General features: G+C 40.9%; 1 protein-coding gene across 1 annotated transcript in view; it reads right to left on the bottom strand.

Moving 5' to 3' along the window:
* Positions 1-13,674, bottom strand: part of piezo2b (piezo-type mechanosensitive ion channel component 2b) — a 65,951-nt gene that overhangs the window by 27,753 nt on the left and 24,524 nt on the right. Inside the window, exons 8-18 of the mRNA XM_029524526.1 lie at positions 12,841-13,015; positions 10,776-10,892; positions 10,010-10,045; positions 9,353-9,470; positions 8,429-8,610; positions 6,345-6,575; positions 5,816-5,936; positions 4,567-4,760; positions 3,953-4,101; positions 3,680-3,853; positions 131-456 (exon numbers count right to left, since the gene is read on the bottom strand). Coding sequence (XP_029380386.1) covers positions 131-456; positions 3,680-3,853; positions 3,953-4,101; positions 4,567-4,760; positions 5,816-5,936; positions 6,345-6,575; positions 8,429-8,610; positions 9,353-9,470; positions 10,010-10,045; positions 10,776-10,892; positions 12,841-13,015 — 1,823 coding nt within the window. The remainder of the gene's footprint in view (positions 1-130; positions 457-3,679; positions 3,854-3,952; positions 4,102-4,566; positions 4,761-5,815; positions 5,937-6,344; positions 6,576-8,428; positions 8,611-9,352; positions 9,471-10,009; positions 10,046-10,775; positions 10,893-12,840; positions 13,016-13,674) is intronic.

Here is a 13,674-nt window from a genome sequence, read left to right on the forward strand (position 1 = left end):
AGGGTCCTTTTTTAAGCACAGACTCTGGGATGTTGGGATGATTCACAGTTTTCAGCCATTAAGGAATAAAACAGTCGAGTCATTAATAATGAAACTACTTGTTAGTCGTAGCCCTGAAAAGTTTCGGTACCTGAGCTCTGCTCGGTGCTGGGCTCTGGCTCGGTACCCGCACTGCAGTGGTTGCTCTCCTCCGTACTGGATTGCTGCTGGTCAGAGAAGCGCCTGGGCTTCTCGCCAGTCAAGTCGCCGTCATCCATCACCACCACCAACGCCTGGCTCTTCTCCTCCTCCGTCCCCGACTCTCCCTGCTCCTCCGGCAGCTCTTCCCCCTCCTCCTCCTCCTCCTCCTCCTCCTCCTCCTCCTCTCCCTCCTGCTCTTCATCCCTGGACAATTCTGCCTCCACAGAGACGGCGCTAAGCATGGTGAGGTCTGCCAGACTGTCCGGGTGCACCAGTCTGGAAACAGGTATCACAGGTTTTACACACAAGCACACATGCATGAAAACTCTGATGCATTTCTATACTTGTGAGGATTTTCAGTTCTAATGGAAATGTCGACGTTTTCAGCCCTAAACTCACAAATAAAACTTTCATTCCCGTGTCATTCCCTCCCTGAAGAGCCACCTCAGACACCTACCATCATCAGAATAAAGGCGTAAAAGTCCAAACAATTGTACAAACTATTTTTTGCAATAAATGTTTTACCAATAACGGGCACAGTATACTTAGAATTGCTTTGGTTTCATTTAGGCAGAACTCAAACTCATGCTTGTTGATTGGTGGTTCATTAGGCTGGTGAGAGAGAACGCGCCTTCACATTCACAGATCGGTACACTTTTACATCCTGCTTCTTCTCCCTAACCATAAATATCTTTTTGACAACACCAGTTGCTGTCACCACTTCAGCCTCCTTCTCAGCGTGAAGTGTTCAGTGTTGGTGACTTTCATAAGATGTGATTCATGTATGTGTTTGTTCAGAAGAATTAAGGCCTCAGTTCAGAGCATTCTTTGCTTTTTTTGATAGTGCTGTCTCAGAATAAAACATGGTTGGGTTTGGTGTGGCCCATTCATTCCATGTAACCTACGAAACTGGTGTCATTTTAAAACTTTAGAGCGTTTTTGGCCACCAATTCTCAACACTGACAGTATTCCCTAAAGTTTTGATGCCATTGTTGTCATATCTAGAACCTTCTCGTGCCTAAACTTTCCTTAATGTAACTTCCTCATCTTGAAGCATCTCTCAAGCTGGATTTAGTGATTCGGCAGAACAACTGCAGAGATGGTCGTGTGAGGATTACTGTGTGAAGGCGTATTTTAATATCTGTGGATTTATTTGCCCTGAATGATGGACTTTGGCTGAAGAGAGTGTTTGTTTGGTTAGCCTCTACATTATTGGTTCAGTCTGAACCTGAATTTAGCCGTTTAAATTTACGATTTGTCCAAAGTTACTACGATTCTCAAGACACGCTGTCCTCATAAGTATATAAACACAACACACACTCATACACATTGTACAGGTGATTCACAACAGGCTCCAAAGCAAACACTGGGATGGAAAGTGTCGGCTCTGTGTCCACTAACTGGACAGCAGAGCAGCATTTCACCAGGCATTGTGATCAAAAAGCAGTGCACATTCCTTCTGCATTCATTAAAACAATCTTTTTTTTGTCTTTTGTCTTTTCCTTTCTTGCAGTAGATAAAGAGTGATATCTAAAGGGAGGCATTAACCTTGTAAAATCTTCTCAGGCAATGGAACAAGGTCAAAGGTCAGGTGTGGCTTGCATGAAGTGGCTGCACATCAAGGCAGGCATTTCATTACCGTCCAGTGGTCACACTTACTTGCTCTGCTGAGAGGGAATTTTTTGCTTGATGCTGCTCAGAACAATAAAGTTACACAGAAGTCAAGAAGAACAGTGAGGAGAGAAGCCAACACAGGCAGGCTGCAACTGACACTCACAAACCACCATATTGAAATGCATGAAAGTGCCCAAAAAGACTCCTGTGGTTTTTGGTTTTTGGTTTTTGGGGGAGACAAGCTTTTTTTTTTTTCCAGGAAGGGAGTTCGGTGCACAGAGGAGGTGAAGACCATCGGCAAGATATTCAAAGTAAAGAAGAGTTTGAGCACATTTAGGCATGCTTGAGAAAGAAGTTGTTTATAAACAAAGGCCGGACAGTTTGTGAAGGTATTGGAGAGAGGAAGAAGAAGGGTTTGGATTTGGAGGAGGGGGCTCGTAGACAAGAAGAGAAGGCTACAGGCAAAATAATACAACAGTAAACCTGAAAAAGAACATCAATCACGTGAGTGAAATGTTGAAGCTACAGGAATTCAAATATTCCAGATGATCATCCATGTGCCATCAAAGGGTAAAAGGGTGAGTGAGTGAAAAGGGAAAGGAAATTCAGACCCCGAGGTGAACTGGGATGGTGATGGATGCCACAGAAAGCGAGCAGATACCCACCTATTCATGATCAGATAGACACGTTCATTGACTTTAACATGGCTGTGAGAGAATGGTGGCAGAGGAGAGATGGCAGCAGGTCGCAGGGAGAAGCAGAGCAAGCGGCGGCAGAATGATGATGGAAAATCCACAACAACAAGACAATAAAGTTAAAACAGCACGCCGCAGACCGGCAACTTCTGAATGTTAGAACACAGAGCTGCTTGACAACACACGCAATGCACCATGAGGACAGTGTTTACAGAGGGCGATCAGCGGTGGGGGGGCCTGAGTGTGATCATCCAGCACATGCCGAAGTTTAATCGACTTATTTTCAGTTATCATTTCCGGGTTTTGAACAATGACTGTTTAAGCCAAAGCCGGAGAGTCAATTTTGTGATGATGTGATTTTTTCGCTTTTGCACAAATTTGAAAAGTTCAAATTCAAATTATGAGTTGGGAAGTCACTGAACAAAATCAGAGCCGCAGAGATAAATGTGTTGCTGGGCCCCCACTGAGCCTCAGTGTATACAGCGCTTTCATTATTTCCTCAAACACTCAGCTGATGTATAAGCATTTGCCCACTGTGACTTACTGCTGATGCACTTTTGGTCTGATGTTTTGCAGAACTGCAGAATACAGTTATTCACGCTGTGCCGCAGTTTTATTGTTTTAATTTACATTTACATTAATTTTGAATATTGTTAAATCCAGTTAATTTAACTATTAGGATCCTAACGATGGTTTCATCTCCCAGCTGTCAGTAGTTTTTCTCTGACGTGAAGAAATGAAAGAAAATGTAGTATTTGTTGGGTTCCTTTACATTTTAAAGGTAATATCTGACTGTTGATAATGGAGGGATAAACACCTTATAAACCAACTGAGCAATTAAGGAAATAATGATGAAAATGATCTTGAGTTGCAGCCGTGGAGGTTTTTGCATGTAAAAAACATCCACACAAGATGCAATATTTGCTCAGAAGTTGGAGTCCCAATTTCACGGGATTTTTAACTCCAAAGACAAATCTTGCTGAGCAAATTGAGAAGCAACTGCAGTAGTATTAACATTTTTACTGAGGAAGGTTATAATGTCATATAAACTACAACTCTTTCAAATGGTTTCTATTAATTTTTTTTTAACTTACAGTTTGTGACTCAGTCGTAGACAAACGAAATACAAAAGAACAGACACTTTTCAATTAAAAAACTGGGGTCAGAAAAAAGCGGAGTATGTGCCTCACCTGTAGATCGTGCTCTGCTCTTTGGCTACTACAGCCTGGAGGTCAGTGAGCTGGAGAAAGCGGTCGTGGAAGTAGTGAAGATGGAGAATACAGGCCAGGAGAAAGGAAGTGGGGATGAAAATCCTGGTGAACAGTTCAGACACAGAGAACTCCTCCAGGCCCAGATCCTTCAAGCTGCGCCAAAAAAAAAAAAAGACCTTCAGATTATCTTTCATCTGGATGACGAAGCTCTCAGATGTGAATGTTTACATCAGTTTGACAACAAAAGCTCACCTCTGTTCGTCCAAGCCCGTCATGTTGGACCAGATTCTCTTTGAGCTTTTAAACTGGAAGGTGTAGACCAGGATGAGGACCAGCATGGTGTACATCACCACCGACATCCAGAAGTACTTCAGGATCCTCCTCCACCACTCATAGTGCACCTGGATAAAGATAAAAGTAATTGTTCCAATGAAGTTGTGATTTATATGACATTAACAGGTATTGTGCGTTTAATCACACAGCAGCCAAAAGACATCTGGATTTACTGATACTGCTTCTTTTTACTGTGGTCGGGAAATAAAACAGTCAAGAATACACTGCGGATTATGAACATGCTCTACACAAACTTTATGACACCACTAAAATTGTCAGCAACTTCTGTTTTCAGGAAATTGAATTAGTAATCTTAATAGCATCTTACCCACAGAAATAAAATTTGAAATAAACTCCGACCAAAACACTTAATTTAAATGGTGAAAATACACGAAAGGGACTATTTCTAAGTTCTGAGTCAGGGTGGGGCTGAATGACGCTTGGCAAGAGTCGCTACAAATGACTGACGAGATGATTCAAGATAATAAAACAATGTTAGTTTCATTTTATTTTACTCAGTGTGGTTTTGGTACCTGGTAGACTGCCACACAGGAGAGGAACATCATCATGTAGATGATCTTGTACATGACGATGGTTCCCTCGAAGCTGACGAAGAAGAACATCCCTCCACAGATGTAGATCCAGTATTTGACCAGCAGAGCCATGACCATGTTGCCCAGAACATGCATGATGTCCTGCTCCCCCCCCTCCTCAGAGTCCTCCTCCTCTATAAAACACAGCAGCCAATCAGAGAGCTGCACTGACCGAAAACCCACCAACTTTCAGCTTCTGCTGAGTTTGACTGTAATATAAATCATACTGTGAATAAGACACTTAAAAACTGTGATTTTCACTCTTAATTAATCCAACGCTCATTTGTGCCGACAAATCAACCACTCAACATGATTGACACGCACATAAAAACCTTATAACTGGACGTTAAATTCTGTCATCATCACAGAAACATTCACATATAAACACACAAATATGTCACACATATACACAAATATAACTAGCCCACTGTGAGGAAATGAAATAATTACATTTTAATGTATAATTTGGCATTCACAAGCAAAAATATAGACATTTGTAACACATTATAATGTATGAAAGACACATAACGCAATGTAAATGTTTAAAGTGTTTATTAATGTGTATTAATAAAACCATTTTGAATTATTACCGCTTTGTTTTACTAAACTGTCATTTTGTATCTGTTTTTATTAGCCCGGTCTCCACTTATGGGTCTCCACAGCAGCAGTTATGATGTAGATAAATTAATAAGCACGTATATCTGCTTACGACTGCATTGCTCAGTCTTATAAAATATATCAAATGTGGATATAAGAATGTAAATTATTACCAGACTTAAACAAAGATGGTGGGCGGTGGATCCCATGCAAAGTTGCCTCTGTATGTAAATGCTGCAGAGCGCTGAGCCTCTTTGGTACAATTTGACTGAATAACTCTCTCATTGTGAAGTGAGACAAGAGAGCATCGTGTGTGCAGTGGAAACAAAAAGCTGACGACTTCCCAACAAATACAAGAAACTTCATTTTCAATTCTCAGTAAGTGTTGAAAGTCGTGAGCCCTGTTGTATCCAGACTCAGATAATAGGTGTGGTTTGTTGAATTGATCAGCGTTCCAACCAGCATAAGATTTTCACAGGGCGGGTGGTGGTGCTACAGCAGCTGGTGCTAATTTGCAAAATTACTTTCACTGTAACCAATATCATACCGTATTTCTGCTATAATCTAAACACAGTAAGAGCCCGGGGCTTACCCTTCTTCTCCTGATCCTCCACATGAACGCCTGACAGACCGGCGCTGTCATCCCTCTGTTTTTCCCATCTCTCCGTGAGCGTCTGTCTCAGCAGCAGCCAGAAGCTCAACAGACACAGAACCTACACATAATAAACAAAATGTTTCAACACGCCGATGAGCAGCAAGAAAAGACAAGATGAACCAACAAATCATTTGCATTTACGTTAACCTGCTGAGACGCTACAGCGCAGCACAGATACAGCGTGTTTATACATTCAATCAGATTTGAGCTCCTGAAGTGACATTTAGTTGTCTAAACCTTCAGATGCGTCTTGAAGTCATTAGGGAATAAACACAGCGTGACCCAGGTGTGATTACAGTGTGAGTTACCTACTGAGCCACAAAATCCACAACATATTGACCATCATTTAGGTGAGTCTCACTCGGTGAAATCTTCAGTTAGTCAGGACAAAATGTGGGCGAACATCTGCTGCACATATCAAATCACGGCAGTTATAAGAATGAGCTGAGAACTGCGACCCACGAACCTTGGATGAGAGTGAGTGGAAAGGGTTTTGCTTCTTCACAAAGAACCCAGAAACCTCAGGCATGTTCTCGAAGCTGAAAATGTACTGCAGAACTATCAGCAGGTTGCCGTAGGCCACCATGAAGGGAGAAGACAGCATGGCGTATCGCCTCCGGTCCCTCACCATCCACAGCATGCAGGACCAGATGAGGAAGACGAACGTCAGCCAGCTGACGTACGTGATGCTCCACGCCTGAAGACGAGAAATCACCAATGATGCAGGTGCAGGACGACTGTTTTCACACGTCATCATTTCCACAGACAGCATCATTTGGCATGTGAACGGTTCATGTTTCTTTTTTTTTTTTTGTAAAATTATCGTGTCCTTGCCCTTCAGTTTATTTGTTTTTACTTTATTCTTTCAGGATATATATGTGTGATGTAACTGGCACTACAGTACCCATCATGCTTTGGCTGAAATCTGTATATTCTGTTAACATGAATGCACAAATGATTACTATAACTCTTCTCTGGATTACTTTTGATAATGAAGAAAAAAAATTTGATTTCTTGATCATTTAGAGCTGAATTTTATGATTTTAGAAAAAAAAAAGAACTTTGTTCATAAGTCCCAAAACAAGACCTGTAATACAAAGTCCCTGTAATTCTACTGAAAATCCACTGTATGAAAAAAAAAGCTACTTAATAAAACAACAGATGTCTGTTTCTTTTATTATTACTACCACATGCATTAATTCCATGGAGGAGCAAGAAGAAAGGAGAAAGTCAAAAAAAAAAAAAGTGCTGCTATGAATAAAATTCAGTTCCAGAAAGAATGAAACCTTTGTGAAGAGACACTGGGTCATAAATATTATAAAAGATATTGGAAAAGAAAAGAGGGACTTTTTATTTTACAGGTCAGATATTTCATAATATCCTCTTGAAGCGTCCCTGAGGAGAAACATGCAGTTTGGTGCTAATTGCAGGAAAAATGAAGGCAAAGTTCAGAGACTGTTATCTTAGATAGTTTGATATGCTGTGGCGAGTCTTCCACCGACTTCCAGAGGAATTTCCATGAAAGAGATTGTTCCATTTAAGCCCCAATGAATATTTATTACTCAATCATTTTTTAGTGGAGGCTTTAGTTTACATTTCTGCTGAATTTAATGTTTGTTTGTAGACCCATTTTGCATGTTCAGCTCATCCTCTGAATAAAAGTCTCCAGGTTGTGCTAGCTTAGCATTTAGTGATGACTGGAAGTGAACCAACTCATCACTCTGTGTTCTATCTCTCTCAGGAGATTATTTGGAAACTAATCCACATTTTAAAAACTGAACTTTGCAGACAAGTAAAATGAGGCATTATGTTTTCTTAAAGCAAAATCCCCTTAAATCCCGTCGCTCAACCACGAAACCAAGCAGAAACATGACTTTAGTATCTTCAGTGATGGAGTTCTTATTCTTATCCAACATTTTTTTCTTTTTTACTTTTTCACTAAACAGATTTATGGACGTCTCTGTCTCTTTTGGATCCAAGTAGAAATGTAAACATTGTTACTCAATTGTTGTATTTCTGAAATGCATTAGAAGAATAACCGAAGTCTTAACCTAAATCAAACAACTGAGCAACTGCTCTTGAGCTATGATTCATCCAGCAACGTTTAAAGTGAAAACAGATGCTCCTCTTTCGCCAACACCCTGCCACACATGGAGCCACAGACGCTTCGCAGTACAACCGCAGCAGCACAGAGGGCTTCCATGCCTTGCTCAAGGGCATCTTAGATGGTTGAAGTTGATCCAGGAGACGTTTACTAACCACCCAGAATTTTTCCATCAGTTCTGATGGTTTGAATTTGTAACTTTCTAGTAATAATGCTGCTTTCATGTCCTGTCATTAACAGACGCTGCAACTTTATTGCTGCAGTCTGAAGAAATGCGACCGTGCAACAAAGGGAACTAATAAAAACGGTAACTTTTGTTTGTTTACAGTCCGTTTTCAATTTAGGAATAATGTGATAAAAATTTTGGATGTTGTTTTTTCCAAAGTGCAGCATGAGTCTCTTTCTGTAACTCTTACATTACACCGGCTGCGAGCTGCATTACTCACCATCATGGCAATGAGAGCGCAGATGTAGCTCTGTTTCATGATGAAGTTGAAGACTTTGACCATCGCACCGACTCCCCTTTTCTTTATCCCGTCTTTACCTCCCTCAGACTTCTCCTCTGCCCCATCCAACGCCGAGTCCTCCGGGGGCAAATACACTTCGTACACACACTCGTTCTTCTTCTCTGGTTGGGCACAAATGCAAGACACAGATACTGTACATGTGTCTGATCGGTCAAATGTGGCACTGCTGGATTTAAAGTTCAGGTTTGGGGTCAATTATGAGAATCTAACATTAAAAAGAAGGCTACGAACTGATGCAGTGGGGGTCTAGATATCCCTTTAGATTTTAGTATGGAGAAAAAAAAAAAAACATTGGGGGTTTTTTTTCATCACATTTCTAAAACTCCACACACCCAGTTTGTAACACAGGCCTTTTGTTAAGCTGTAATAGTCTCCAAACCAAAGTTGTGATGTGACTCAAAGTTTTTTTATATAGTCTTCTGCTGGACTATTAATGAAGTTACATGTGCGAAACATTTTAATGTTGTATCTGGTAGAAATAAAGCTAATTCACTGTCTTAATCATGACGGTGCTTTTTATTGGTAACTTGGCACATTTAAAACTCACTGTGGTCGGGACAAAATATGACTCAAAGATATTCATTCATTTGAAAAATGTGACCATTTTCTTTATGTGATCTTACATCAGCCGTGCTAAACCACCAGACTGCAGTGTAATGTTATTATTGCAAGTTTCACTCCTGGTGCAGCTAAATTTGATCTTTTCAAGGCAGTGTCACCAGAGGGGGTTATATCTGCGGACAAGTACACCAATGACGAGCTACGCCTGTTTATCACTACATCAAACTGTGTTATTGACCTTTTTATCCAACCTTTAAATGAATGAATGGTTAAGAAGCTCACCTGTAACCTCACGGGGCTGGTCCATTTTATACTGAGGGGTGGCGTACAGGTCCAGACAGACCGGTCCGTTCTCGGTCGTGACGAATTCAAAGGACGTCCCGTTGGGTGTGGGCACAGCCTGCAGATCGTCATCAAATGTTACGAACGAAATGTCCACAACAGTGAAACCCATTAGCTTTGGGATCACACGTCTACACAGCATTCAGTCCCACAAAGACAAACAGGAGTAACAAAAGGAGGCAGATAAATAATTTAACAGTTGAATGAAGTTTTTGTTTTCCGTTTTTGTTACAACTCTTTGTCTTTGTCAGGCGGTAGAAAAAGATTTTTCTGCTGTTCACACTGCGCATTATTTGACTTTACAAATCTGAAATTCTATTGAGTTTATACAGCCATACAATATTTATCATTATTCATCAGATGTGTTTCCTTTGGCTTTACAGTTAAACAACAACAATCTGACAACTGACGGCAGATTTAGCATTAGCCCCGAATGCTGCTGTTGCTCCGAGGAAACACACTGAACTCTTAAAGTCTGATCTATGACGGCGCAGCGTGAAAAGCTCTTTGCACTGATTCTTTTTCTTGCAGCAGGGCTGAGGGGGGAACGGGGGGGTGAGATGCAGAGATTTTAGACACATCCAGAGCAGCCCCCACCTCGGTTGTACTGTTGCACTCCTGGATGGAGAGGAGCTAGAGGGAGAAAAGAGCATACAAGACAAGGTGTGTTATCGACGAGCTGCTGAAGTCAAAGGCCTCCTTGTGCTTTACAGTCGCTGATAAGCGGGAACAAAGCCCAGCAGCACTACTCTGTAAATCGAGCCCATCACTCATCTGTGTCTGCACACCCTAAAAGCTTTTAAACCTCAGGAGGTGGCCGGTGGAGGCAGACTACGGACCTTAATATGGGAACAAGGTCAGTGTGTGCATGTGCATTTCCAGCTGAAATCTTCCCAGGGATGAGTCTGTTATGAAGGTGAAAGCTCAGCTGAAACAAGACGCAAGCTCACGTAACACAATCAGCAGCTACAGCTTGAGCTTACAGCCTAACAAATAGTCAGTTTCCTGTTATTTTCATCCGTTTATGCATTAAAATATTACAGCATCTCCCCTTTCCACTCTATTGTTGCTTAACAGCTCAGTGGAATCAACTTTTTAGAGGCCAACATCAGTAATCCTGCGTACAAAATGCAGCAAGGAAGTGTGTCATTTCTGTTATTATCGGCCAAAGCTCATTGAAAGAAGTTCAACACTTCAGAAGTTGAGGGAAAACTTCATTATATTTCAGGGCTTTTGAAATGGTCAGCACGTCCTGCCTTAAGAAATGCATTGTTTGTTTGGTTTTTTTTAAACAATGGGAATGAGTGTGCCAACCAAAGGATGATTACTTCATGACCCGTCCAGTAATTCATACTTCACATACATTTTTCTCATCGGTGCCCTGACGTGTCCACCACAGCTGCCTCTTCCTGTTGGCTGAGTTATTTGTCCTGTTTCCATCCTGCTCCTCCTCATCACATATGTCGCTGTCCTTGTCATCCTGAAAAAAAGAAAAAACAAAACAAAACATATTTAGACAGTTAGAATGGATATCTAACCCACAAATTAAATCAGCTTCTGTTGTAAATTGATCTACAGTGTAGGTGTGCAGTGTCTGAGGTGGAGTAGGGTGACCTTTTTAAAAAACAGCAACTCAGGGAGTTTGTTTTTTTGTTTGTTTTGTTTTGTTTTGTTTTTTTTACTGTAAATTCTCAGAATTTTTTTTTCTATCGATTTCCTATTTTCCATTCAACAAACACAATCTCATTTTTTTAAGTGTCCAAGTGACTGAAATACTGCATGAAAAATATGTCCACAATCCTGTCAGAGTTTTTTTTTTTTTTTCCTCTGGCACCAGCGTGGCTGGGAGCGGGAGGTGTTAATCATTACTGTGTGGTACTTTCTTCAGAAGCAGATTGAAGGTTACATTTTCTGTTGTTGTCAGTATCCTCACACAGGACAGAATAATTCTGTTCTAGGAAATCAAACCAAATCCAAATAATTATTGGCACATCTAATTCTGACTGAAACTCTGCACTATTCAAATCCTCTGTAAAATTCATGATGATGCTGATGCTGCTCATCACAAGGCTGCAATCACATACCATCTCATTCCTCAAGAAAAAAATCTAATTCACCTCAAACAATAGAAGAACTGAGAATTGGTGATAGGACATTCAGATTATTCTAGTTTTGTTTTGTTTTTTTTTTTCCTGAAGATCACGCGTGTCATAATCTCAGCTATCGAACAAACCTGTCAGCTGCTGATTTATGCCGTAATCATGTTTTATTATTAGCGTCTGCTAAAGTGTAAGCAGGTGAAAACACACACATACCCCTCTGTGGTGAGATCAATAATGCATACAGCCCCACAGGTTTACGGGGAAGTATTGACCCCTCTATAAAAACACTAATCTATAACTCCATTACAGGCCGGAGGAGCTGGCCTCCAGCTCTGAGGGCGGACAGGGTGAACCAAGGAGTCGGGGTCTTCACTTTAAGGTTCACCAGAAACCACATTATAAATAAATTACTTCAAAATGTGTGCACACTGTTTGTTTTCAAATATGAAGGGCCTTTAGTTGTTTCAGTTGGGTTAACGAAGAAGGGACCTTCCATAGTGGTTAGGGTTAGAGTCTATTCAGCAGCGAATTCTTTTCCTGTGTGGTCGCCCTTCTGGGGAAGTTGGATGAAAATTCAGTCTTAAACGAAACTTCATGTCCTTCAATTAAACTTAGGAATGGATTTTTGCTGAGGCTTCTTCCCACTGCAAACATTTTAGAAGTGGTATCAATTTTAATTGCCAATCTAAAGTCATTCTTTCACTCATTCATTCATTTCGCCCCTCTGAACTTCTCTCAGATGCGCTCATACTGACATTCAACATTCAACTGTGTAGAAAAGTTTTTGCAATTTTGCAATCAAGTGTTGGGCTTTTCTTCTTCTATAGTTTCTTAAATCTCCAAGACTTCCCAGACTCATGAGATGGAAAGACTGACTTCCCTACTTCGACTGAAAAAGGACTGATACATTGAAAGGACAAAATCTTTCTGGAATATTGAGTACCATTTGCCCACATCACAGTCACAGCTTAAAATCTAATTTGCCGTGCTGCTCTACTTGCTTTGTAGAATGCAAATTAGCTGAAAAAAGACCTGCTGCCAAGATAATGTTTAAGATGTGGATGTTGTGGATGACCTGCTATTGATTTTAACCTTAAATTTGATTAAAAGACATTTTCAAAGAGATAATGAGCAGAAACCAAAAGATAAAAACAGATATACTCAAGAAACACACGCTGTATTATTCATCATTTGAGGATTCCGCCTCTGAAAAGATTTAAAGACGTAAAGTAAATTAATTATTTTCAAGACCCGCGGCCTTCCTGTGCAATTATGTGATTGCTTGAACTAAAAGGGTAACACTGCATTTCAGCCGGTGCCGCTCACCATCAGCTGCTCGATGGGTTCCTGCAGCCAGAGGCGGATGAGCGTGGCCAGGGTGTAGTAAAGAATCAGCAGCATGATGGGATTCACAAAGTGGTACCACTTTCGCTCCGAGTGCACGATGAGCTTCCATGTGTAGGAGCAGTTGCTCTGGATGATGGGGGAGATGCCGAAGGTGCTGCAGAGACAGGCGGGCAGACAGATGAGGACAACAACGAGCTCTTGTGTGAAATAAGTTTAAATACTAAACAGGAGCTTTGGGAGGAAATCGGCATGACACAATACATCAATCCTAAATAAAGCTTAATATTTTACTCACATGGATCTCAGTAACAGCATAAATGTGATAAATGTGATTTCTGTCTCTGTTTGCTGAATATTTTGGTAACAAGAAATCTGAAGGCGTTACACTGTAAATAAATCCATTTAGAACAACTGAACACAAACAAGAATCACCATTTGAAGAGCGCCTGGACAGCAATATGCCCTTCTAAGATTGTCACCCAATTTTCGTTCCCATTGTAATTACAAATGTCACTTTAAACTTGGACAAAAAAAGTTGGCGGCACAGAGTCATTCGACGGTTCTCATTGAGATGACTGTACTGTGGGAGTCCTTGAGTTTTATTCATGAGAGGGATGAGAGGGATGAGAATACGTAAAAGTGGAAATAGAGCGTGCGGGAAGCGCAGAGTCACGGTGCAGTGCTGGTGGAAGCCAAGAAGTGAAATTGGAAAAGCCAAAGGGTAAATGGGATAATAACAAAATGATAAATTTAATTCACTTTTCTCTGGGATTTCTTTTAAAGCTTTAATGTCCTGAGCCCTTGACCTTGGAA

Source organism: Echeneis naucrates, chromosome 17 (assembly GCF_900963305.1).
Source record: "Echeneis naucrates chromosome 17, fEcheNa1.1, whole genome shotgun sequence".
NCBI lineage: Eukaryota > Metazoa > Chordata > Actinopteri > Carangiformes > Echeneidae > Echeneis > Echeneis naucrates.